This window comes from Zonotrichia albicollis, chromosome 22 (assembly GCF_047830755.1).
Source record: "Zonotrichia albicollis isolate bZonAlb1 chromosome 22, bZonAlb1.hap1, whole genome shotgun sequence".
Taxonomy (NCBI): Eukaryota; Metazoa; Chordata; class Aves; order Passeriformes; family Passerellidae; genus Zonotrichia; species Zonotrichia albicollis.
The window spans coordinates 3631788-3658522 of record NC_133840.1 but is presented as its reverse complement, the minus strand read 5'-3'; the positions used below and the strand labels follow the sequence as shown (position 1 = coordinate 3658522).

Genomic DNA, 26735 nt, shown 5'->3' with positions numbered 1-26735 from the left:
GTTTAGACAAAACACTGGGACTCAGGGTTCTTGAAACTTTCTCCAAGTTCTGGGATTCACTAAGGTCAGTAGTTTTCCTGGGTGTCTTGAGACTTATGTAATCTGCAGATTATACAAAAATATTTGCTGGTATGGCATTGTGTGGAACTTGCTAAAGTAATTCATTATTTACCACTAGATTTCAGTGTAAATTCATGCCTACAGAATACAGCTCAGAGGCTGTTGCTCCTTAGCATTTTAACATCAGAGCCCTTTGGCTCTTTGTTCCTTGCTGAACTCTCGAGAAGATGATTTGCTATCAATGTAAAGGAGGAGCACATTGCTCTGGGAGAGCTGCTGGCCTGCTGCCCATCTCCCATTGCTTACACAAACACTGCATGCTTTACATTAGCCAAGCTGCAGCTTTGTGTTTTGGTAAGGAAAGCCCAAAGGATTGCAAGGTCTGGATCTGCTCCAGCCATTGTAGTGTGCAGCTGAGTCATGCTGCTTCCTCTTTCTTTGTGTGATCTACAAGTGAGTGAGTAGAATTTGCAAGATGTAAAAGGGGAAATAGATTTTCAAAGCCAGGTGATTGACTTGCTCTGTCATCTCTCCGGGCAGGCAGGTATAAAACCAGCATGACTTTTGGGACTGTGTGTGAACTTGTGAAGAGAAAGCTTCAGTCAGCCTATGATGAAATCTGTGCTAAACACCAAATCCTTCTTAAGCAGTGCCTTGCCTTAAACAATGCCTGTCTCAATTCTATCCAGGAATCCCAGCAGGACCAGCTCAGTCTCTATCACACAACTGCTCTGCCTGGATCCTTCAGGAGCCATTGTGTTTATTATCTCACTTAAAGACAACTCAAATCTGCACAAGTATGGCCCCAAACTGTTCCCACATTTCAGCCCCAGAGGTCTGAGATTCACCACACATTTCCTGCAGGAAAGTTCTTTTCTCTGTGGGCATGTCCAGGAGTGGGAAGGGCAGGGATGTCTGGGCATGCACACATCTTCCAGACTAATTTAGATTTCAGCTCTGGACTCTTCCAGCTTGGGACTAGTACAGGTCAGGCACCAGATCTGCAGAGGTGTTCCCTGAGCTGCCATGTCGTTATCATAGCTCCCACACTGCACCAACCAGCTGCATTTAGGGGGCAAAACTTTCACAATCCACTTTTGTTACCATTCCCACACAAGGCTTAACACTTGGAGCAGCCCAGCTCAGAACTTGGGCTTGTCTTGTTCAAAATTAATTTCTGGACTGTCACAATTATTCCTGCTGCTGGGTAAGGGAGGAGTAGCAAGAGAGTGAGTTCTGAAATTCATGTAAGATAAAAGTCACTTCATTAATTTTATAAATGTGAATGTAAACTCTGTGCTTTTGGTGTATTTTTATCATCTTATGTGTTTCAACAGCAGATTTTCCTGTGAGTTAAGCTCCCATTTACAGTGGGCACATCTGCCAATGCTCTGGCTGTCTATGAGTCTGAAACATTGCACATAAAGAGGAGATGATTTCTGATCTGCCTTCTCTTTCTGAAGAGAAGCAGATAAAAGGAAGCCCAAATTATTCTTTTTGCTAATGTGTGTTTTGGGCTCATGGAAAGATAAATATCAGATGTTTTACTGTGGATTCTGAAGCTTTTGTGCACAGTTGTTCTGGACAGAAAGTAAAACTGACTATTAGCATCTTTAATATGACAGAAAATATTTGGCCCAAGTTTGCACTGCAAAGAAAATAATAGCTGGGATCTGTGTAAACTGGAAAATTTTCCATTCACAGTCGGACGCTTACGGCAAACAATGTTACATCTCTTTCCAAGTTTCCATGGAAATTGCACTCCCTTTGCTGTTTTATTATTATTGTTTCACTGAAGTCCAAAAGGGCTCTGATCAGACAGAGAGGACATCTGCCCATGCACTATCACTGGCTATTTTTATGAGGCTGCAGAGAGGCTCAAAATTTTTTTTTTCATTTTTTATGTAATAATTCTGTGCTGTTTGACTCATTTTTTCCTCCTATAAGATAAATAGGCTTTATTGCACTTCCTCATATTTGACTTCTAACAAACTTCCTTCCATGACCTCTCCATGACAGAGAAATGAGTCTGTAAGGTCATGGGAAAAATATATCCTTAAATAAATAGTGTGTGTGCCTGGTTGTGGTGATCACAGAGATACAAAAACACTCAGGCCCTTCAGAGAACAAAATAAATCACTGGAAATCTGAGCCTCTTTTAAAATTAGAATTTAGAAGCACAATCATTAAGTCCATCCCATTGATCCAATTTGGATTTGCTCTCCTTGGGTTTATTGATGAGGGGTCCTGAGGGCACAGAACTGTGAGATTCTAAAAAATGTGTTCATCTTACTTATTTTGTGTTTCTGTCACAAAGGTGATATTATTCCCTAATATTTCTTCTTTCCTGTTCTATTGTTTCATATTTTGGGATCAGTAGTTAATAGTTTTAATTCTGCTGGAGTAATTGTGGTAATGAGTTACATTTTGTCTTCCTAAGTTCCCCATGGTATCATAATTTGACATTTTATTTTATTGCTAATTCTAAAAAGCTGATCTGTATGCTGATTAAAATTGCTGCCATGCTTTATTCTGGAAGAGCTGCATATTTCAGGAGTGAGTGATGGGATTTTCTTAATCTTCCTTATCCCAGCAATGCTGTAAAGGCCTTTTTTTTTTTTTTTTCTTGTTCAGAATTTTCTGTAATTAAGAACGACATCTGTGGGACCAGAAATCTGACATGTAAATTGATCACATGCTCAGTGTGTATTGCAGGGAAATCAGCCTACATCCCTTGAATCAGCCAAACAAATTCCAAATCATCCTCAGCACTAACAAGCTTCATCATGACAAGAGGGCACTTTGTCAGTCAGGTGGGGATCTTGGTATTTATCAATCTGTAGCCAAATTTCATTTCTGTTTAGGGGAATTCTGGAAATGTAAATAGTTTTCTTTCTGAGAAGACAATAAAAGATTTGGCCACCTATTTCTATTTACATTTCTAAATTGATAATTTTTTCAAAGTGCTTTCCTACATGGCAATTCCTGCTGGCATTTTAGGACCTCAGAACACTTTATAAAAAGGATTATATCAAAGTCTGCCTTCAGGCATCTGCTTTTATACGTGTTGCTCTATGCAATAATTTAAGAGGAAATTCTTCTGGGGGTTGAGCTGTCTCACAGCCCTCCAGGAAAGCTGCTTTCTGAAACAAAGCTTTGTATTTCACTAAGTGAGGTTTAGTGTCGGGTTTTTTGCGTCTGTTTGAAGGGCCTAGAAAGGCCCGGAGTGGCCTTGGGGCAGCCCGCGTATCGAAGGACGAGAAGAGGCTTCAGTTCTTCTTTCGGTTTTTATGTTTATTAATTGTTTATCTAAAAGATTTTCTTTCAGCCGAACAGAGCTCTGCTCAGCAGCCAGCCATGAGCACACTGTCTGCCCTCCGGACAGTCACCTATCTTTATACCCAAAGTTACGTGTACAATATTTATCATTTTTCCCCAATACCATTTATTCTTATTACTCTGTGCACTTTCAGTAATAACCAATCCAGAGGTGCCACCATCACCAAAGAAGATGGAGGAGAAGAAGAAGAAGAAGAAGGACAGGACACGCCCCAATTCCTCCATCTTACTTCTCTAAACCCCCCTGTACAGAAATCCTAAACCCTGTGTCTCACCCTCTAATTAACCAATCCCTTCACCATTCACCCCGGTGAAACCCTCCTGTCCTCATACAGGTGTCGTCTCCTGTGTAGGATCAAAGTGCAGCCACCAGACACTTCTGGAACATTCCAGGACTCCTGAGCCCCCCAAGGGTGCTCTTGGTGGCCCGGCACCTCAGGACTGAGATCCTGAGATCCGACAGTTTAGCTATTTTGTCCTGAGTTAGATATTTTTGTCAATAAGGAAATCTGCCCCTTTTTTCCCCTCTGGAGCTGCATGAACCAGGTCCTTCCTCAGCTTTCCAGCAAAAGGAACTTCCTTGCTGTCCACCAAGGGAAAGGTGGACAAAGGAAAAAGGCCCTGGCTTCCCTCAGCAATGGTACCTTTGGAAACACTGAGGATTCTCCCTCAGATGCCAACAGGGACCTGTCCCAGCCCATCACTGAAACCACAGCAGGGATTAAATGAGGGGAGAACAGCCTGGCCAGAGAGGCTCAGAATAAATGCAGGGGGAAATGAAGGAGCACAGCTAAAGGACAAAGTGGTTTATGGAAATCAAATCAAAATATACTCTGCACTGAAATTTATACTTTTAGTTCTCGAGATGATTTTAGCAGAATAAAAACTATGAAATACTGATCTCAAAACATGAAAGATGAGAAGAGGGATCCCAGCCGTCCCCTGAAGCTGATGAAAGTTTGATTTGACTGAAAAACCATCAGCATTGCTAAGCTTATGGTAAGAAAAAAATAAAGCTGTGCATAATGGCAGCATTTCAGGAGTCTGGGGCTGAAGATAGGGACATGCAGAGAACAGGAAAATCCATTACAAGGATTTTTTTTCTTTTGTTCATGCTTAGTTCATTCAGAGCTGCCTTTTACTGTTCTTTCATGAATGATTTTTAAATGTCCTCCACATACATTAAAGACAAGCATCATCTTCAGAGCAAAGAGAGCTCCAAGGAGCCATCCTGGATTTGCAGATGGTTCTTGTCCCAGCTCTGCTGTCTCCTGGGAACACAGATTTCCTGGCTGGGAGCCATTCTGTCACTAGAACACTTGTGTCCAAGTAGAAGGAAGTGTCTTTGAGTTTGCTGATTTCCTGTTAAAACATTTTGAGTGGACTTTCTTCATGCTTGCAGGAAGCTATAGAAAGATACAGCCTTTAGATTAAAGCTATTTTCAACAGTTATACCCAGGAGTCCCTTTTTAAGCACAGCAAACTACAACAACCTCTTTATTTTGCTGGTTACATGTAGAACAATTCAGTGTATTTTGCCAACACTGACCCTGAGGAACTAATGGAGAATGACAGGCACTTTTCCTTTTGCTTCTGAAGGTTCCCTGCTTTGATACCCAGCAACTTCTCTGTTAGTCCCTCATTTGAACCTGCAGCTGTTAATTAAAGGCAGACACAGGTCTTTTTTCAGAGAAATGCTTAACTCTTCCCCTTAAAGAGTAACAATTATGTCAAATAATCACAGCAATTTAAAAATGAGGAACAAACAGAAAAAAATCTAGTGGGGATTCTGCTTAAGCTTTTGAATGTCTGCATTCCTCCAAGCTTACTCAGGGAAAATATATTCCTGTTTCTGCTGGGAATGCTCTTAAAAGCCTTCTCACAATAATGGATCAGACATTAACACCTTGATCACAAGAACTGTGTGGTTTCTTTGTGCATTCTCATCATCTTATTTTAATTGTAGCTACAGCGGAAAATGCAAGTACCTCAGTTAAAGTAAATCTGTGAGAGCTGTGACATGCTTTGGAAACATCATCCTTTGCATCTGCAATGGACTTGCATTTCTGCAGGTAATTACTGTATTGGAAAGCAGAGGAAGGGATTTGCAATCTCTCTTGGGCAAACTCCTCCTTGGGATCCAGTCTAAAGAATTTCAGTTCCATCAATTCCAGTGAGAGTTGGCCATTGACTCCAGCACACCCAGGAATTGTCACTGAAAAAGTCAACAAGAGAAGACAAAGTCTTATTTAAAAAAAAAATGTTGGTATGGGGAAAGTTGGAAAGGGAACTGTACAATGGGTGTTGTGTAAAATGTGTTTTCTCTTAATGACCTTCCAGTTCAGATTGGCTCTGTTTACATACAAATCAAAAACTGGTTTGTCTCCCTGCCAGCACAGCAAAGCTCAGTCTGGGCTCTGAGTTTCCAGCTGTGTCTTTGCCTCTGACATCCTCCCAGTAATAAAAGTTGTGTGGCTGGGATTTGGCTGGAATTGCAGATGATGTGTGAGCCAGAACTGAGTTCAGCCTTCTCTTCCTCTGCAAGACAATAGAAGTTAAAGCTTGTTTGTGTCAATAAAAAAAGCATGTACAACTCCTAAGCCCTCAGGGAGCAGATATGATGAATAAGATGCTCTTTTTCCATCATCATGTTTCTAACCCTGACCAATGTCAGTAGTAAGTCTGTGGGAACTCAGGCTTTTGTCTTCCTCATTTCCAAGGTGGAGCAGAAGCTGTTGTGGAGTTCACCTGAGAAGATGCAGCATCCAGAGAGCAGATATAGTTACAACAACCTTTCAGTGTTCCCTAATCCAGGTTTTCTGTTCTTCACTTCAAACTCCCTGGAGGGCACAGTGTATTAAGTGCTGTCTTTACTCTGTAAGCCTTAACAGCTTCCCTGCAGAGAGTGACAAAGTGGCAGAGACAGGAACCTCTCCTCAGGTGAAGTGGCATTGCTGACATGCCTTGTAGTTGTCACTTTCCTGTTTCCTTCTGTTTTCAAAAGCTGTTGTAGGAAACTCTGGAGTCATTCCAGGTCCTGGGTTCTGTCTGGATGTGGGCAAAGCTCTCTCAGTTCATCCAGGAGCAGCAAGTGATTGAATTATTCAGTGCAGGGTCTTTCTTACAGCAACTGAAAACTCTGGCTGCAGTCAGCAATTCCGCTTGCAGGTTGCACATTGGTCACCTCGTTGTAAAACACCCATTTGTAATGCTCTATAGTAGTTGTTAATCTCCACTCTTGTGTTAATTAAACCCTCTTTGACACATGACTGGAAACTCCTCCAGTTGACAGTGTCAGTGGGAGCCAGCAAAGGTGCTCTCAGCACTCTGGAATCTCCCCAGCTGCTCCTACCTGACTGCAGTGGGTTCTGCTGTGCAGCAAGATCCAGAGCTGCCTTTGAAGCATCCTACAGCCAAAGAATTCCCATTCCTACGTCCTTGGCTGAGTTTGTTGGGACATGCCCTGTTATTTTTGCATTCTGGGTACATTGTGCAGCTCCCCCAGGCATCCCTTCAAATGAAACATTGCATCACTGAGGAAGTGAAGCCATTACAAGGGAGCACTTTCCCCAGACACTTGGAGCAGACACAATCAGCTCTCATCTTCCAGAAAAGGACTTGCAAGTTGACATTGCAAAATTTGGGAAGAACAATGGTCCTTTCTTGAGTGGCTTGATGCAGTTTTTAAAAAGGCAGAGCTGTGCTGTTGGTTTTTTGCCACATGAACATAATGAACAAAGGTTTTATATCTGGGTAGAAGAAATGTTACAAACAAAGCAGTTGGAACTTCAAAATCCTTTGGAAGGAAGAGAATAAGTTCTCTGCTGAAGTCTGCTAAGGTCTCTGACCTTCTCTGGGGCTTATTTCATCCTGCAATAACCCTCCCTGTTTGCAGAGCTGTGGGCATGGAGCATTTGTTATTGCCATGCTATTCTCATGGTGTGAGATGCTGAGGATCAATATTAGAGTTTTCCTTGCTAGTCAAAGGGTTAATTTCGAGATCTGATTTAGGTTTGGCACAGGAGGAGGGGAGACAGAGGATTTTGTTGTGCAGGAAACTAGGTCAGCAGGTTTTTATTATCGTGCTCCACAGCCAATGTGGTTTGCATTTAGGAATGAACTGGGCTGATGTCAGGGATGGTCGTGGATGGTTTTCCCCTTCCCAGGACTCAGCCTCAGCCACTGCTGCATGCACTGCAGCTTTCCCAAATGGAATCAAAGGGAATACTCAGCTGAGGAAGCTCAGGCCATTGTGAGTTTGTCAGTTATCCTTTCAGAGCTGTCTGTCAGAGTGCTCAGGAACACAGGATGAGGCCCAAGATGTTTTGGAGAGGAAGAACAATAGCACTGGAATATTTTCAGTCACTGAAGGGCATTGGAATCACAGAGGTCTCCATTGCCTGCACACCCCATGGACTGCTGATTGTTCTTAGAGCCTGTGGCATTGTTTGGTTTTTGTTTGGATCTGGTCAGATTCTGGTCTTGGTCCTGACAGTGTAAATTTGCAGTAATTCACTTTCTTTTTGTGCAGATCCTGCTGTGTGTGGCTGAGATCACTGTGTGGTCCTGCAGATAACCCTTAGGTGTGGGGAGTTTTCCATTGTAGCTTTTGGATCAACATGACTGATGAAAGATTTGGATAATGCAGAATCTTTGTCACATCTCCCAAGGCTTTCTTGGCTGTATCTCCTGTTGTGTATTCTCTTCCCAGGTAACTGAGAATACCTGTCTGTTCTTTACCTCTGCCTGTTGAAGAACAAATTGTGGCAGCCATCACCTATATTGGACAATTCAGGCTGCCTTGCTTTACAGATTATTTTCACTTTACTGAATTATGAGAATCCAAGTGGTTACAACTTCAAAAAATATTCCACATTGTTTTTATTGTAAAGATCAGATGAGGGTGGTGGAGCTTAAAAAGATTTAAGGTGGATCTTAAAAAGACATTACCAAAAAGATTGGTAATGCCTTGGAAAATTTCTGAGTAATAGGATTTAAGGCTGAGCATCTATTTCCAGTTTTATGCTCTTGTTGTTTTGCAGACTTTCATGTGAGTTAATGGCTTTTCAGCATAATAAAACCATCTAATTCTGTCCTGTTCTACTCTTTATTCAGTTCTGGCATCAAGAAACCCAGACATTTTTGCAAACCAAGTTTGGCTTTTAAGGCTGAACAAGGAAAATACAGGCAATACTGAGAAGAGCAGACAGCAGTAGGTTTGCCAGCAGTTCCTGGAAATAATGGAGTTTCACAACCATTGCCTGCAGATTGGACATTTAAGGAGGAAAAAAATCCTTGTGGCTTGCATGGCTAGAATAATGAGAATGCAAAGTCTGTTGAGAAAGTTTATTATGGTAAAAATTCAGATGCCATTTTTGGGTTTAAACCAAAGAGTAGCATATCAAATGCCTCAGAATGATGACAGCATAGAAATAACACAGATCAGAAAATTGCATGTGGTCTCTCCTGGATTGCAATTCATGCTGTGGTGGGCTATGCATTTTTATTGTCCAATTTTGAATCTCTATGAAACAGTTTCAGCTGCAAGAAATGTGCTCACAGAATAATCTTTAAAATGTGAATATGTTAAAAAGGGATGAAGGAAGGAAGGAGGAGTTTCTGCAATACCCTTGTGCTCTTCCCCTGCTGTGACTGAGCCAAGAAAACGCCAGCGTGTGTCAGAGTGAGAGGCAGTGACAGCACTTGTAGCAGGCAGACACGTCCACACAAAACAGCAGAGCTGAGGCAGCATTCTCAAAATTGCCTCCTGCATAATGAAACAGAGGAGTTGTGGCAGAATCTCCACAGCTTCATTCAGAGTTGGCAAATTATTTCATTCAAATTTGCAGCAGCTCGGGAAATGTCATTGTGCTGCTGGAAGGCTTGGGTTGTGTTTCCTATTCCTAAATTGAACTAAGTTCAATTGAGCTCTCAGCTCAAGAAATGAGAGATGAAAAGCCTCTCTCTCCCCTGCAGTGGCTCTCCAGAATGTATATTATATCTCTTGAGGCTGTCAGCCATGTGAAGCCTTCAGGATGTGACTCATAGGATAAATAAGTTTGGTCATTCTTGCTGTGAATAGAAAAGGTAAAATCTTGTATTTTTATAAAAGCTTTTTCTTCCCTACATGAATTCAGAAAACATCCCAAGTTGTTAACATGCTGGAGCTGTCACTGAAAATCCAGTGGCTTCAGGGTTGAGCAGAGCTGTTAATAGAGCTCAGTGATGCCATGTGTGTGAAATGTGTGCTGCTGAATATTTGTGCTCTGTCAAATGGATGAACTCGAGTTCCCAGCCTGCAGACGAGGGTGGTGATGCAGAGGAGCAGCTCCTGTGTGTCAGCAGGGGAGCAGATGCTGCCAGGAGAGCGGGGGATCAGCAGATGCCCGGGGATGCTGTGGAGGGAAGGAGCAGTTTGTGCTCTTTGGGAGCCCTGCTGCAGGGAGGATGCAGCCTGCACATTTAAGTAGGTTATGATGTTCTCCCCTATGGCCGGGCTGGAGGCACAGCCAGTTAACTGCAGAGTGTGACTTTGTGGTACAAACATCAAAAAATCATCTTTCAGAGAGCAATGGCTTCAAATGGGTGCATTCCTTTTTTGTTTTTAAATGTAACCCTATCTTTACCAATTAAAGTAACTATTCAATGGTTAGAATACGATCTCTGAGCTATGAGCACAGATCTTGTTTATCCCTTTTGTGGGATAAAATATATTTAGCCTTGCTGGATTTGTAGTTACTATTCCTTCTGTGTGTTTTACGTGGCAGTTAACCCTCTCCTTTGGTGGCTGTTTACAGCTGGGAGCAGGATGACAAGAATGGTGCTCTTTGTTCTGCTGGAGCAGGGAGCTGTGCCAGGTATCCTGTATCTGTGTCCCAAACTCAGGTAACCTTCTCCTGGGGAATCCCAGTACCAGGAGAGAGGGAACAGCAATATTCTTTAACATGGCTGCTCACTGCTAATCTTTTCAGAGAATGGAATCAGCTGATTAATTTTATTGACAACTTATTGCAAGCAAAAGGTGCCAGGCTGGATGCTCTGGTGACTGGGAAAGGCTCCTCACAGTAACCCTCACACCAGGATGTGTTTGTGCTCTTCATCATTCCTGCAGGTTGATTGCTTGTATCTGTATTGGAATATGAATCCACAACACACTACAACATATCTGCAAGGAGATTACTGCCCACTGCAATGCCACTTCTGGCCTCTTTCCTTGGATGCCAACAAGAAGATTAATTAGAACTGGGCTAAAAATCTATTAGTATTTAAGGAGATATATTTCTCCTTTGCTGCCTCATCTCTTATTCCACCCCAATCCATTACATGTTGTGCTCAGGGTCCTCAAGCAGTTCTGCTGTGTAGTGCCCTCTGTACCTGCAGGGAGGTGAGGAAGGACCTTCTGTCTCCATCCTCAAACTCCTTATTCCAGGAGAATGTGTGAGCCCTGGCAGGAGCAGTCTGGAGCCAGCACAGGATGTTGGACACAGGACACCCTCACCACCCCTCCCTGTGGGGCCAGCACCCAGCTCACCGGTGCTCTCTGCTCCCACAGCAGCTCTGAGGCTGAACTCATTTCCATCCAGGCTTGGCAGTTGGACTTTCCCAGTGATCTCTATAAACCAGAAGTGTCTTGGGAGGTTTCCCAGTTGCACCATGCTGCTTTTGGTGTTTACAGCTACAGTAACCAACTTCTGACATTTATCCCCAGCTGGTGCTCTGCTTGCTGAGCTGGTGCCTGTTTGCACATGGGGCCTTCTGATAAGGCAGGCATTTGACCTTTCTATTCTTAACCCATTAACATTTAGAAGAGTTGCTCCCCTCACCTCTGGGGCTGTGTTCCTCCCCCCAACCCCCCTGTTCCTGCCAGATAAGATTACTCCTGGGTTATGTATTGATCTAAAAGCAGAGTGCCAGATGCAGCCCACACCAGTTCAAGGGCAAACACTGAACTCACTGAGTCCCCGTGCTCAGCTCACTGTGGGAAGGAGGTGACCAGAGGCTCTTTTTGCCCTCTCAGCAGAACCTGGGGACAAGCACAGGGCTCTCAGTTCTGTTCTGTGACCAGCCCAGTTTGCTGAGGCTGCACCTTGGTGCTCTTCCCTCTCCTCCCTTTGCCTGTGGACAGAGGAATGGGTTGGAGGTGTCCATCACACACTCATTATTATTTTACAGGATTATCACACACTCATCTGCTGGAGGCAGAGTATTCAGGAATCTGAGTGTGCAAATTACAGCCAGTCCTTTGTTTGGGGCCAAGCCCAGCCCAAGGAGTGCTGCCCTGTGTCCCCTCACCTGTGCATATATTTCCCAGTTTTTGAATATGAGACAGGAATAAGGAGCTGTTATTGCATCTTCAGGTGTTGTTTGAGATTCTCTTGTTCTAGTTCAATATCTTGGTGTAAAATACTTGGAAAACTGCCACCAGAATGATGAGAGAAGTGGAAACCAGGCCCAATAATGGATGTTTAAAATGCTTGAGCTGTTTGCTTTATCCATGAGATGACTTGATGGTCGTGCAGGAAGAGCAACATCAGGAAGAGATTTGGTGGGTGGGGTCTGTTGAGCTGTTCCACACATTTTGTATGAGAATAATGACCATAGTGGTCCTGCTGGCTGTAAAAGCCTATGGCACTGTTAATAACTACAGTCAGTCACAAAAATTAATTAGCTGACAAGCCTGATTATGCCCTGTAAAACCAAAAGCCACTGGAGCAGCATGGATCAAAATTTATTGCAATTATTAATATTTTATTATGTTAAATTAAATGGTTTAAAATAAAACATTGTGATTTAATGTGCATTTATGACCATCTGTTCTAAGAACTGAGATTCATGTATTCTTAACATGATAACTTACATGAAATTTAAGAGGCAGGCACTGTGCCTTTTCCTGCCACTGTTTAAGAGAAAGTAAAAGCACAGAATGGAGGGAGCCCTCTCTCTTAGCTCTAGACTATTTCAGAGTGAGAGACTCCTTTTGAGTTGTCTTATCAGACACTCAGTAATTCAGAGTTGAGAAGCTCATTCAAAACTGAAGGAGGAAATCCTTTTTCATCTTGTGGTCTGTGAATAAAAATAGATGTGAAAGCCTGTTCTAATTTTTTAGATGCCTCAACAGCATGTGTGATCCAAAACCAACTGCTTTATCTCCTTAACTACAGTTAATATTATCTTTGTTTACTGCATGTGTTAGTTTTTAATACTGTGTTTTGATAAGCTTTTCCATTATTTCTAAAATTCTGATATAATTTACCCAGTTGTTTGGAAACAATTATAAAATACTGTTATGATTTGGAGCTCCAGCTTCCATCTCAACTCAAAATTGCACAAACCATGACTAAAAGTTAATTTAGTGAGGAGAAATGCATCATTCCATCCCTATTAATACAACAAACTGGAGAAATTAAATTTTATCCTTAGTGAGAGAGTTGTTTTAGAAAGAACTAAATTACTTTTTTTAGTGAACGGGTTGACACCCACCTGTCCTGGGCTGCAGGAAGAGGTGGGCAGGAATTTTGCTGGCTTGGTTTGAATTTTCTGTGTGGCACTGTCACTGTTGTGGTGTCCCCAACACCCCCTGGCCCTTGGAGCAGCTGAACTGGCAGGGACAGGGCCCAAGGTTGGGAATGCTCCTGCCACTTCTTTGAGTCCTGTTCTACAGGCTTGTTTTCTTTTTCTTTTTTTTTTTTTTTTCCCATTTCAAATGTTCCATGAAGTAAATTTTATATCAGTGACTCAGAGCAAAAGAAAAGTTCAGATTTTTATGATAAAATATTTGATGTCTGGGCAAGCCTTCAACTGAAAATGATTTTTTTGGCTTATCTAGCATACTGTACTTGCTGAGATGGGAGTGTGTGAGCCTCTAGTTATGATTAAAGCACCAAAAGCATGAATGTAGGTAGCAATAAAGTATTATGTAGGAGAAGATTGATCATTTTTGTGACTTTGTTTAAAGAAAGCCCAGATGTGGGAGCAGATACCTACTGAATCAATCATTTTCTAAGCCACAGATGACCAGAAAATTAATTAAACAGAAAGAAGAGGTATTAGAAGAATAAACCTGCAGAACTTAATGTTTAAACACTGTTGCCCAAGGTCTTAGGGTGATGTGCATGAACAGTAATTGTAATTTATTTGGGGATGTTTAACCCTCAGGATGTGCATTCAGGAGATTGTTCAGTGTTTCAGGGACTGGATTGCTCCAGTTTGCTCCTGCCGCAAAGTTTGTGTCAGGAAAAAGAATTTCTGCCTTTGACTGCAGCTCTGCCAGGGCTTTCCTGAGGGTATGGGGTGGGTGAGGGTGTGGGGAGGATGAAGATGTGGGGAGGATGAAGATGTGGGATGGATGAAGATGTGGGATGGATGGATGAAGATGTGGGATGGATGGATGAAGATGTGGGGTGGGTGAGGGTGGGAGCTGCTCAGTGCTGATGCAGCAAGACTGCTTTCCTCACAAGAGCCAATAATGCCATTACAGTGCAGATCTCTGCACCTCCCTTCTTTGTGAGCTTTATACATATTCTGTGTGGTCTTGTGTGTCTGAAACACGCTCAGAAAATGTTCATTTTTATGTTATGTTAGCAACAGGTGACCAGAGAAGTGAAATTCATCACAATACTCGGACTTGCAGAACAGCACCAGGGTCAAGGTATTTCCTAAGAGCTCAATAGAATCTCCTTTAGTAATACCTAATAAACTTCCCTGGCTTCCTGGCCTCTTTCCAGTCCTTGTCCTTAGCCCTAATCCGTGTCAGAAGTTGTGTTTCCATTTTGACTCAGGGATTGCCCAGCAGGACATTTGTCTCAGCACACAGGGACAGCTGTGTTGACAGTCTCAGTGGCCTCGGGGCATTACAGGCTCTCTGTAATCAGATGAGACCTGAGCATGCTTCAGTGCCTTCCAGTGAACTGAAACAACCTTGCTCTGCTTGGGATGATGAAGGAAGTGACCACATTTAGGGGTTTGGCTGTTGTTTTATGAGACTTTCTGAAGGATACATAAACTGCAAAAGCACGTGAAGGTCCAGGAGTCAGTGAACTGCAGCAGTTCATCAGGCAGCATGAAAAAAGGATGGTTAATGTTGGAGAAATACATACAAGAAATGCAGAGGATTCAAACTTAACTTGTAATTACTCAAGTAATTTTTTATGTAATATCTGTCCCCTAGATCCCTATCCAGTGTTAGCCATTGTACATAGCTATTTTCCAAAATGTTTCCTTTTCTTCCCTTGTACTGTGTGGCAGAGATAAATATGCAACTCTTTCTATTTGAGGAATCCTAGGAGTTACTGGCAACAACAGCAGGTAAAAGACAGAAATGGCATTTTTCAACTGCTGGCACACCATTTAACATGCACTTTGCATAGCATAACAATGACCAAATAAATCCCTGTTGAACACTGGCCAAGAAAATCCATCAGCATGTTTTATTCATGTGGTGTGACAGTGCAGTTAAGTCTGTATTGATTCTGTTTATTTCAATTTAGAGAACATCTCCACTGAGCATTCCATGTAATTATTATACAGACAAGGAGCAACATCTAGAGCTGACAGCCAAGCATAGAAATACAAATCTTTTGCAAAACATTCTGTCATGCTGCTTCTGCAAGGAGAACAGGTCCGACTTAAACAGAAGCAGATTCTGCTGTCGAGATTTTTGCTGAAATTGCCTTTCCTCCAGCTCTGTTATGATTATATCAGGGCACCATTTGTTTTAGTCTCCCAGATGATCTCCACAGCTGCATTACTGTACAGAGAGAGAGAAAAACAGCTTAAACCCACTGAGTGGGTAAAACATGCACTTTACATTGTAACTAACAGTAAAATCCTCTATATTGACACAGTGTAAATAGGAGTTTATAACCTGCTGCTTTCTGAGCCCCCAGGGAGTGTGTGGGTGTGAACAGACACAGAGCCATGGTACAGTGCTGCAGGTGACTCGTGCTTGTCCCAGGGAGGGGCACAATCACAACTGGTTGAATGCCGAGGCAGGCCAAAGGTTGTGAACGTGAGGCACGGGCTTGAGGAAGTCCATTCAGGGAGGGAACCTACAGTAATTAGCTCTCCACTTGTTGCAGTTGTTTCCTTCTTAGGATGATTAAGTCACACTGATCTGGTCAGCCCAGGTCAGCCACAACGTTTCCAAGACAACAAAGTAAACTGGCCCCTGCCCTTGGGGCTTGCACAGCCCCTGAAGTGGCTCACAGATCCCTGCTCCTGATGCTGGAAAGGTGATGTGGTGGGACACAGCTTCAGCTCCTTGTACAAACAAACTCTGATACAGCTGGAGTGTTGTTCAGGCTCCTCAGCAATGGGTGAGATACTCAAAACTGAACTGGACACACTCCATCCATAACAGTGCCCATTGAAACATCCCTCTGTAACAGTCCCACTTCCTGCCTGCCAAGAATTTGCTCAACATCTACTGTTAGACTGGAAGGGGTGGGGGAAGGAGAGCCCTTGCTATCATTAAAAAGGGAAAAGAAAAAAAAGTCTAATCAAATAAATCCCTGTAGTTCATTTCCTCTTACGAGCTCTGTGCTCTGTAATTATATTACCAAAGAAGTCTTTCTTCTCTGAGCTCACGTGAAACCTTAATGGTTTTATTCCCCTTGGCCCCAGTTCAATCAGCATACATAAAATGACAAAGTTTTTCAGTTCCAGTATAAAATTGAATTAGAAGGTGGTGGGTGTGGTACTTCAGATTAGAGCAAACTGTTAAAAAGAATCAATTCCTTAAAGGACATTTGCTAGGTTGGGAGTACATTTAACATAACCCCACTACCAAGTAGGAATTTTTTTAAGAGAACCCAGCTCTACAAACAAAGAGTGCCAGCAATGCAGAATGCCCAACACACAGCAACTGTGAATAGAATAAGATATTCTGTTAGCAGGTAGGTGATGCTGGCAAATGGTTAAACACTTCCAGATATTTTCATATAATGAGCAAAAGAGTGTAAAAGATATTCAGTATCTCAAAGAATTCAATGAATTTTACTTGTTTGCTTATGGAGTTTTACTGTTGCTGTTGGTGGAGATACTGAAGCCAGTTTTGAAGACTTTAGATAATTTGTTATGAAGGAAATGCTGTTCAGGTGGTGCAACACCAGCTTTTTTAAAAGAGAAAACAGAACTTGATGAAGCAAGTAGGGAGTGAATGTTTTCATTTGTTGCACATCCACCTTTTTGCTAATGTGCACTAGATTAGCAAATGTGGGTGGTGTTTTATGATTTCAGTTTTATTGCATCAGAAGAAGGGAAATGAACTCTGTGCTGGACATCATTGAGCATCTTTGACTCTTGTAGCTTCTTAAACCCATTTTAGTTAAAATGAAAAAAGTATTTATACTGCAGTGCAGGGAACTGAAATGCCTTTTTAGCAAGTGAAATGGGATTTGGGGTGAATATTTTGTTACCTGATCCTTCTATGCCAAGTGAAGCATTAAATGGAAACATTTTGATTACAGCTCCATGCCGAGTCATGCCCCCTCTTCTAACCAGTCACATATTAACTCAATCTCATTGTAGCTGCAGACTGCTTGTACAGTAATTTCAGGGTTTCTCATTTCAGCATTGCAGTCTGTTTCTCTGCAATTGCCATTTGCACTGAAATAATTCATTTCACATCCTCCCCTCCATGCACATACATTCTACATTCTTTATACGTGACTGTAAGCATAACGAATTTGTCTGAGTTCCATGCCATTTTCTCATCTTTAATTGTTAATAATTAACTGAATTTTTTTAAATGTAGAAGTGCTCAGTCTTTTTTAGGATGAAGGATGGATGTTTTCCTATCAATCAGTTTTTAAATCTGAGCACTGAAAAGTCTGACAAACAATGCTTGAAAGAAACAAATGTTGTTCCTATTTTGGGGTACAAAATGGCAGGTGATAAAAAGAGGCAATTCAGAATTGAAGTTGATTGAATTCTTCATTAAGTCCATTCTACTTCTTGTCATTACATTGCTTCAGCAAGATTTAAACCCTTCATTTTGGAGAAGGGTCACATCTGTAATAAATTATGGTCTCCATTATTTAAACAGTAGCATTGTTATAAATATTTTCTTCCTGTATTTCTGTCTCATAAGCCAAATACTCAGCATTTCTCTTCTTCTTGTAAGTAGCCACACGATGGGCTGCCAAGGCTGGTTTATCATTTGCCTTGGGAAAGGCACTGTATAATATTGCAGGATAAAAACATTTGCAGGCAGAGGTTTGACCCGTGGGGGAGAGAGGTGAGGGCTTTGCAGGATTGGTGCCAGGAGACTGAGGCTTGGAGAACTCCCACAGCTGCTGTCACCAGTGAGGGTCAGAGAGCTGCAGCAGCCTCTTCCTGCACAAATGAGACTGAGCCTCTGATTCAAACTGAAATTTGGGAGTGGCAAGATTTTTAGCCAGATGTAACAAATTTCCTGTCTATTTTTTCTAATGCAACTTTTATATTTGGATGTAGGGATAACTGGGTGAACATGTGAAAGGCAGTTCTGGTGTCAAGGCACTGCTTTTCAGAGCTGGATCTGCAGGGCCCATTCTTGTGACAAGGAACTTGTCATCATAGCAAAGAAGAGAAATCCACACAAACTCTTACTGAGAGTAGGAAGGTTTTACTGGAGAATACAGTATTTTAGGGCAAGATGTGAGTTTTTTCCTAAAAGGAAGAGCAGCCAAGAGTATTGACACAAGGAGTCACCCAGGGCTGTGCCATACAGAGCACAATTAGGTGATGCAGAGGTCACACTTTGGCCCCTGGCAAGTTTTGGGGATATGTTTAAGCAGCTCCTTTGATGTTGGTGGTAGTGGTGGATCATTTGCAACTGTAAATGTGTTTTCTGCTCAGTCCAAGTGCCCAGGAGTACAGGAGGCTCTGCAGAGCACCGGGAGAGAGAGGCCTGTTGAGGATTGGGTTTTTGTTTGCCCCAGGCAGTGCAGGATATTCCTGGAGTGTGTGTGGGTGCTGCAGCCCAGGCTCTGCCCCTGACTCAGCTCTGCTGCCTCGGGCTCTCCAGGGAGAGTTACCTGAGCTCTTAATTCTCTCATTAGAAAATGGGGAGGTTATTATTCGCTCACTTCCCCATACCAGCCTCACAGGGGTGTGAGTTAATGAACATCTGCTAACGTGTGGAAATAAATACTGTGGAAGTGCCGGAGCAGTGGCAGCGCTCACACAGTGCATTGGGAATCCGCAGCTTTTTCCTGTGGGATTGTGCTGTAAGACTGAATCACCACTTTAGCAGGCACCTGTGGAGCACAGCATCCCTATCTCCAAATCCTCTCTGTGTCCTGGTGAGTGCTCCCCAGCCAGGGCTGGGACAGCTCTGTGCCACTCTGGGAGCTCTGTGCAGCCTCGTGTAACCCAGGTACGTGCAGCCCTTGACCAGTGCCCAGCTCCAGTTCATTATCTCACTCATCTGCCACTCATTAAGGAAAGAAAAAAGATACTGTTGTCTGCAAAAATCAGATTTGTTACCCGGTGTGCAGCAAGCCAATAATGGCACACTGGAGACAGACATTGATTATTTATTTCAGAGCTGCCAAGCCTGGCTGTGCCAGGTGTAACTCCACAAATCAACCAACAGAACTTTTTACTATTTATACATTTTAGCAAGCAAAGGGATTTTTACATATTCCACACTTTGCAACAATGCAGTTCCCTTCTTTAAAGCTTCATGATGTTAGGAAAATTAATCCACAAACACTAGAGGTTTATGTCCAAAAAGCAGACAGAGGAGTCCTTTTTGGCTTTATTCCAATAAAGGGAGAGGCCATGGGGCATTCCACTGGGATCTCTCGAATTTTTGGAGGATGCAGCCTCCTTTATATCCCAATTTCCCAGCCTCATTTCCCTCCTCTCTTCCCCCATTGGCTGAGGTACTTGAGAGATACAGACTCACCAATACGCCTAATACCAAAGATTTCCCTCTAATGTATAACCCTCCCTTTCAATTCTTAGGGAATTTAGGAGTTTTTCTTCCCCACTGTTTCCTTCATCTTTCAATGTCTAATTTAGTTTATCAGCAAACCTAAAGTTTATTTGTAAAAGCAAATCTCTTTTTCCATTCATCAATCAGTGGAATCCTTCCCATTATTTCTTTTATCTCCCAGTTCTAGTTTTATCTACCAGCAGACCCACTGTAGCCATGATATTTTCTGAAAAATCCTTTCCTTAGGATTTTTTCTCCCGAGAAGCTGAGAAGCCTCAGGAACAAAATGTAAACAATGATTATCTGCTGCTGTGGAATGCAACAGGTGCATCTGTGATTGGTCTCATGTGGTTGTTTCTAATTAATGGCCAATCACAGTCCAGCTGTCCGGACTGTCTCAGTCACTCACAAGCCTTTGTTATAATTTTTTTCCTATTCTTAGCCAGCCTTCTGATGGAATCCTTTCTTCTCTTCTAACTGCAGTTTTGCCTACACAGTGTGGTGTGTTTATCATTCCAAGAGCAAACAGATTTAATATTAAGGTTGTGCTGAAGGGTCACCAGGTTTATTTGGCATATGAAGGTTGTGGCCTTTCATTCATTTGCATTTGAAAGATTTTGCTGGCTGCTGTGAGAGACTTTTTGTTCCTTCCCCTTGGGTTTGTACCTTTTCCCCTGTGAGGTCCTGGGCGTGTTAGGATGCATGTTGGCAGAACTGCAGAGCAAACCTAGCTAAGAGCAGCAGGGTATTGCCTTCTACCTATGCTCTTACAGCTCTTCTGCCAGGACAGTGAGACCATTCTTTTAGAATAGTTTTAATATAATATATATCATAAAATAATAAATCAAGCCTTCTGAAACATGGAGTCAACATTCTTGTCTCTTCTCTCATCCTAAGACCCCTGCGAACACCATCTCAGTGTCCTGGCTGTCAGAGTTCAACTGATCATTGTTCTAAGATCTTTGATGAGGAGGCCTTATTGGCATCTTGGGCTTGTCACAGCTCAGTTGCTTTTTAGTCTTAGCTACTTGGATAACATGTACACTCCTTGTTTGTAAAGACAGACCCACAGCTTGTTTGGAAAGACCAATCTGCTGTTCCTGTCGCTGATTTCCCTCTTCCCTCGCTGGATGCTCAGTGTGGATGTCGGGAGGACCGAGCCCCGCTCGCTGCCCGGTGCCCTTCCCTTCTCCGGGGCTCAAGATCGAATGGCTGCCAGCCTTTGGCAGTGCTGGCCGGTCCTGGAAACGCGGCTGGTGCTGGAGCGGCTGCCAGGAGCCTCCCTTGGCCGCGATGTGAGCAGTGTAAACACCGGGCCGCGGAGTGGGGCAGAGTTCAGAGCCTGCGGCGGGGTTACTGCCGAGCGCCCGCGTTGCCATAGCGAGCATTGCATAACGCTGGCAGCGGCCCCGGCCACAAAGGGCCCCGCGTTCCTTCTGCTCGGCTTGTTCATTGTTGCCCAGGCCCGCTCTGCTGTCGCAAATGGAGTTCCAGGCATAGTTCCTGGCCGGGCTGATGTGGGAGGTTTCAGAGGGAGCAGGGAGAGAGGAGATTGCTGATGGAGCCCTGGAACTTGGGCACTCTCAGTGCCTGCAGGGGACACTTGGTTCTGTTTGCATGAGCAGAGACTTTGCATGCTGGTAAAATTTGTGGGAGTAAGAGAGGGGTTTGACTTCCTGATAAAAGGAAGTTATTTAGTGTAGGACTCAAATTTGAAATTTCCCAGATAGCCCAGGGCATCAGAACATCAGCATTTATGGGTACAGCATGACTGCAAGAATTAATGCTGCCATATCATTGCATTGATCACATGGATTGCAGGAGATGGGAATTGGTGGGAGGCTGAGAAGTCAGGAAACTTTTTTTGGATAGAATTGGTAGAGGGAAATTGGAACGTTGCAACATGGGAAGCTGCACTTGGAATCAGACCATCATCCTCTGGAGAGCTCTGCTGAAGTTGCATCTGCATTTACATAAGTTTTGGCATGAGAAATCAATGTCCATGAAGCGACTATTCTGTGCTTTCCCTTTCCAGATGATTAATTAAAGTGGCTGAGGGATTGATTTGGCTACAAGCTGTCTCCTGAGGTTTCTGACTGTAGTATTTTTGTTATGTGGGATAGACCAAGATCTATCTCTTTGGCTGGAGTGATTATGTTTTTGGCTCTCCTGCTTTTTGAGGGTCTGGCCATTGAGTCAGTGGCAAAGTCCTGTTTGATTTCCATGGGCCAGGATCAGAACTGCAGTTTTGCCTACGCAGTGTGGGGTGTTTATCATTCCAAGAGCAAACAGATTTAATATTAAGGTTGTGCTGAAGGGTCACCAGGTTTATTTGGCGTATGAAGGTTGTGGCATATCAGTCATTTGCCTCTGAAGGATTTTGCTGGCTGCTGTGAGAGACTTTTTGTTCCTTCCCCTTGGGTTTGTACCTTTTCCACTGTGAGGTCCTGGGCATGTTAGGATGCATGTGTGACCTTTTGTGTGGCAGAACTGCGGAGCAAACCTAGCTAAGAACAACAGGGTATTGCCTTCTCCCTGTGCTCTTACAGCTCTTTTGCCAGGACAGTGGGACCTCCTGGCCCAGATTAGAACTGGAATCTGTTCTTGAGCCAGTGGTGCCAGGACATGGCTTCTCGGTGAATGGCTTAACACACCCTGTCCCAAGCTCTGCCCCACTGAGCTGTTCCTTTCTTCAAGCATTTTACAAAACAAAATAAACTAAGGGAGGAGTGAAGTCCTGTGGTCTGCTCCTCAGAGGCTCCTGGTTTTGCTGGTGATTTGTATTTCAGTTTGAAAACATCAGTGGTGACTGTGGGATTGCTGGGCTTTTTGTTCTCACTCAGGGCAACTTAGACTGTCAGGGCCCAGATGAATTCCGAGGCTCTGTGGCAAAGCCAACAGCAATAATGAGGAATGATCTGGGAGCTATTCTGGACATTCCTGATCACTTCATCTGGGGCTGGTGGTGCTCATTCCTCACAGTGCTGATGGTGCTTTGGGCTGTGACTGTCTGAAATACCAGAGTGACCAGAGACATCCCAAAGGGTTCATCATGGAGCCCAGGGAGTTTGCAGAGACCACTCCACCTTTTTTGGGCTCAGGTCAGTCTGTCCCTCCCCTGGGAGCTGCCACAGACAAGAGCAGATGGTTCTGAGAGTGTGCTCTGCAATTCCCAAAGGCCACCAGCTGCTGCAATCCATGTCTGCTGTCCAGGCTTTCCCCTGAGCATTTCCATCCACCTTGCTGGCCTCAGGAGGGAGCTGAGCTGAACTGAAATGCTGCTTTGCCCAGGAGCTGTCCCTCCTGGAAGTGGTGTCCCTCATTGTGAGGTGACACCTACGTGACCAAAGCAAGGTGCCCAGTGGGTGACACACCCAGCCCCTGTCACATGCTTTGGCACACAGGGTCTCCATTGTTGGGATGACATTTGGCCCAGAGGTCTCAGCTTTCTTATCTGAGAGCCTGGGGAATTTTGGACTTTAAATATGATTGTGTTTTCTGCCATAAAGGACAGGTTCCCAGGAGCATTCCTGGTGTTTGCAGTAGAAATCAAAGCAGTTTGTGATTACTTGATTTGAGAGCCCGTTCAGTGTTTGGCACCAGCCTCTAAGGAAGTCCTGACTCCTTGAAATGTTATCATTGTTGCAGAGCTCCTCGGCTCCAAATGGACAGAACTGTTCACCATACTATTAATTTTGGAGTTTTATGCAGTATTTTGTATATTTTGGGCTAGACCTTCAAGTCAAGACCAAGATGTTGAACTTGATTCAATACCCCATGGGAAGACACTACAAGGAGTAAAGGACAGGTTGGTGAGGTTCCCAGTACCTAGGACTGCTGAGACACATCTTAGATTTCCATCTAGAAATCAGAGAACAGACAGAACACTTTCCTTAGAAGGATCCCAAACTTCTTTACATAGGGGTAAACATATAATTATTTCCATTTCACTGGTGTGAAGAGCAGAAGATAAAAATACTGTGACTAAATACCAATTCAGAAATAATTGAGTTGAATTTTATTTCCTGTCTTATACAGCAGGGCCTGATGCCCTCTCCAAACTATTTTTTTAAAGTTACTTTTTAAAATTAGCTTTAGCCATCATAGCTTCTATGTATTTCTGGTCTTGAAAGGAACCATCAATTGTTTTTGTTTGAAGACATTGAATATGAACTTGTTCCTGCAGAGCTTTGTGCTGTAATTTATCAACAAGGCACTGAGGCACAGACGTCAAATGAATACCAGATTTCAAATTATGATAAGCAATTGTGTCATCCCTGTGAATAGACATCAGTCTCTGCTGAGAAATCATCAATAATTCATTAAAAAAAATAAATCAGTTCAGGGCCATTTGGATAGGTCTTTGCAAACAACCAGTCCTGTGCTCTGTCATAATTCCTGTGAATTTAAACCCAAAGGATGCTTATTTTTTAAAGAGAAACACATGGTCATGCCCAAGTCAAAAAAATGTGTTCCCTCAGGACCTAATTACCTTTATCTTTGGGGAGGGATGGAGGGAGCTGGAGTGTCACCTGTCAGAGCCATGGGTTTGGCCATGGCTCAGTGGGAACATGCAGAGCTGTCCCAGAGTATTTTACTGTTAAAATTCCAGTCATTACATCTTCCCCACTTCCTTTACCCTCTACCTACACCAAACCCTAAAATTATTATTTCCAATCTTAGAATACAACTCTCAGAATAATCAGTATTTCTTTACTATGCGGAGAGGGAGGATGATGCTGGTTTAAAAATTTCTTGAGCTTCCCTGTCGTAGGTGGCTTTTCATTTGACAGCTGGCATCCTGCTCCAGTCCATTTCTCTCCCAAATTGGAGGTTGTTACATTCCAATAAGCACACAGCATCTGTTCTCTGTAGAACATGATGTTGCAAGATGCTGATCATTTATCTAAGTGGGCTATTTTCAATTGAATCAGAGATGTACATGCAGCCTAACAGCAATAATTCCCTCCTGTCTGTAATTGCCCATTATAGGAAGAGGAATTTATAAATAGTTATAAAAGTCAGGATTTAGAGGCTGTGCTTCAAGACCTAGGGCTAGCCAGTCTTAGCTTATCTTAGCATAATCTCAAAAATAAAATTCTCCTCTACTTTGGAGAGCACGAAATAATTTCTGTTTACACATTTTTTTCAATTACTTTGAAGCTGTGATATAAAGGTCACTGATTGCCTCTAGTCATCACATGGCTTTTTCACTAATTGTGCACTCACCTCATTCTGTTCTGTGGGATCTTTTGCTTCTTGATCCACTTTCATTGCCCAGATGTTCATTTCAGACAGTTATAACTTTATACAAAGGGCATCCTCTGTTCCAACAAACACTTTGTGGTTGTTGTTCCTGGCTGGGAGCCTCGTGCACAGCAGCTCACCTGCTTCCACCATCAGCCCACTGACCTTTGGGCTGATTTAATGGAAAATCAGGCACTGGGGATAAGGAGAAGTCATGCCAAAAAGTTTCCTGGTCCCTAGCCTTGGACTGATTAAAGTTGAGCAGGATAAAAAGGCAATAAGAAATGGGAAAGCTCTTTCATGCTGACCCTTTTGGTGTGTAGTGGGATGGAAAATCACATGGGCACCTTGAAAGTTTGGCACTGGTGTCTTGGAATGTGGAAATGGAGACCTTAGCATCTCCAAGAAGTCACTCTATTGCCTGCTCCCTGTAAAAGCCACCCACAAAAGTTTCATGTCAGGGCAGAGAGGTCCCTGCTGTCCCATGGCGTGACTCTGGGGCCTGGGCATTTCCCAGCTCACAGAGGGTCAGGTCTCAAGGTTATCCCACAGCCCATTTGCTGTGTGTGGAGCCACGTGGCCATCACACAGACCAGCTGCTGGCTTCAACTTAACCTTTAGAGCAGTCATGAGAGCTTAGTTCATGAGCAGAATAAATTACATGGAAGGCTTCAAGAGAGGATTGTCCATCTGAACACCCTGGCTGCTGCTGAAAGCTCTGTGGAAGGGGAGCAGTGGAAAATTGGACAGGGACTGAGCCATCTGTCATGTAAGGAGGGTATAACTTGGCAATATGTATCTGTGAGGGCTTTGAAATCTCTACCTTGGCCAAAAGTGACCTCCCAAATGACAGGAATCTGGTCATCTTGAGCACAAATGTTCCTAGAAAGATGAGCCTACAAAGCTGTGCTGGCTGCTGGCAGGGCCAGCAGGGCTGGCAAGGTGCAGAGTGTTCCAGGCTGGGGTGGGAGAGCAGCTCCAGCCCAGGACAGGCAGAGGAGAGCCCTGGGGAGGAGCTGGCACCAGGCAGAAATGATTGATGATGATTTTGGACATCTCTCATTCTCAGGCTGCTGGGCCAAGCCTGCACAAGGTGGGATGGTGCCTCATGCTGATGTGATTTGCTGTGGGCACTTACAGATCCCCACAAGGGAGCTGCAGGACATCCAGGACATTCACTGCCTCCTTCCTGGGCCAACCTTGGGAAGGGCAGCTGCACGTGCCAGTGTCTGCTCTGCTCAGCTTGGCAGGGAGGTGGAGAAGCCAGGGCTCCTGTCTGGTTCTTGCCACCAGTGGATGGGTACAGAGGAAGGTGCAGGATTTTGTTTTCTGAGCATGCTGAAATCAGTGAGCAGAGACAGACCCTTCTCCACACTGCAGCATAATTCTCCATTTCCCTCTCCTGAGGCTGCAGATCCCCTGGCACAGCTGTAAATTCCCTGTACAGTGCACAGCATGAGTTTCACTGAAAATTCCTGGGAAAAAAACTCTTCTGGTGCCTTATTCCATTAAAAATATTTTTTTCCTCCTATTCATCTCCCCATTTTTCCCTGCATCCAAGCAGCCACCTGCATTCAATATCACACACGTGGAATCCCATAAACATCCCTTCCAGACCATAATAGTTTGATGGAAATATGGCCAAGTGCCCAAAGCCCTGTGCCCTTCCCACAGCCCCCTCAGGATTTATGTCTTGGTGTGTGGCAGTGACTGACAGCAGCAGCGAGGAGCTCTGTGGGGCAGAGGACAGGGAGGGGAACGGTGTCTGCTGGGACCAGCTCCAGTCTGCTCCAGGGAATGTGCTAATTTTCACTCCTTTATAGTCCTTTATCTCAGCCCTTCGACCTTGAGCTCAGAGGCATTATCAGCCTTAGCCAGAAAGGCAGCGTGCAGTTAACCACTGAAATGCTGAATGTTTCTCATACAAGGTCCTGAAGGTGAAAGCAATGAGTGCAGCTCATTTTAATAGTGCAGCACCTTGGGGGACTGTGCAGGTTTGGGCAGAACCTATTTATGATATTAGGAAAAATATTTTTTTCATGTATGATTTTATGAGCAGTTTTTGAGGTTTGATGTCCCTTCAGAGTTCCCTGGGCATGTGGAGACCTCGTGTAATCCTGTCCTGTGTGCCAGGCTGTGGATGAACTCAGTTCTCTTCATCACCTTT

The 26735-nt window shown here is 43.6% G+C and overlaps 1 protein-coding gene across 8 annotated transcripts in view; it reads left to right on the top strand.

Moving 5' to 3' along the window:
• PIGL (phosphatidylinositol glycan anchor biosynthesis class L) overlaps positions 1-26735 on the top strand; it is a 66880-nt gene that overhangs the window by 5154 nt on the left and 34991 nt on the right. For 2 of the 8 annotated variants that reach the window (XM_074557091.1, XM_074557090.1), the window contains exon 1: positions 25321-25337. The exons of the other annotated variants lie outside the window; for them this stretch is intronic. In XM_074557091.1, coding sequence (XP_074413192.1) covers positions 25336-25337 — 2 coding nt within the window. In that variant the 5' untranslated portion in view covers positions 25321-25335. Of the gene's footprint in view, positions 1-25320; positions 25338-26735 lie in introns of those variants that run through there. 8 annotated transcript variants of the gene reach the window in all.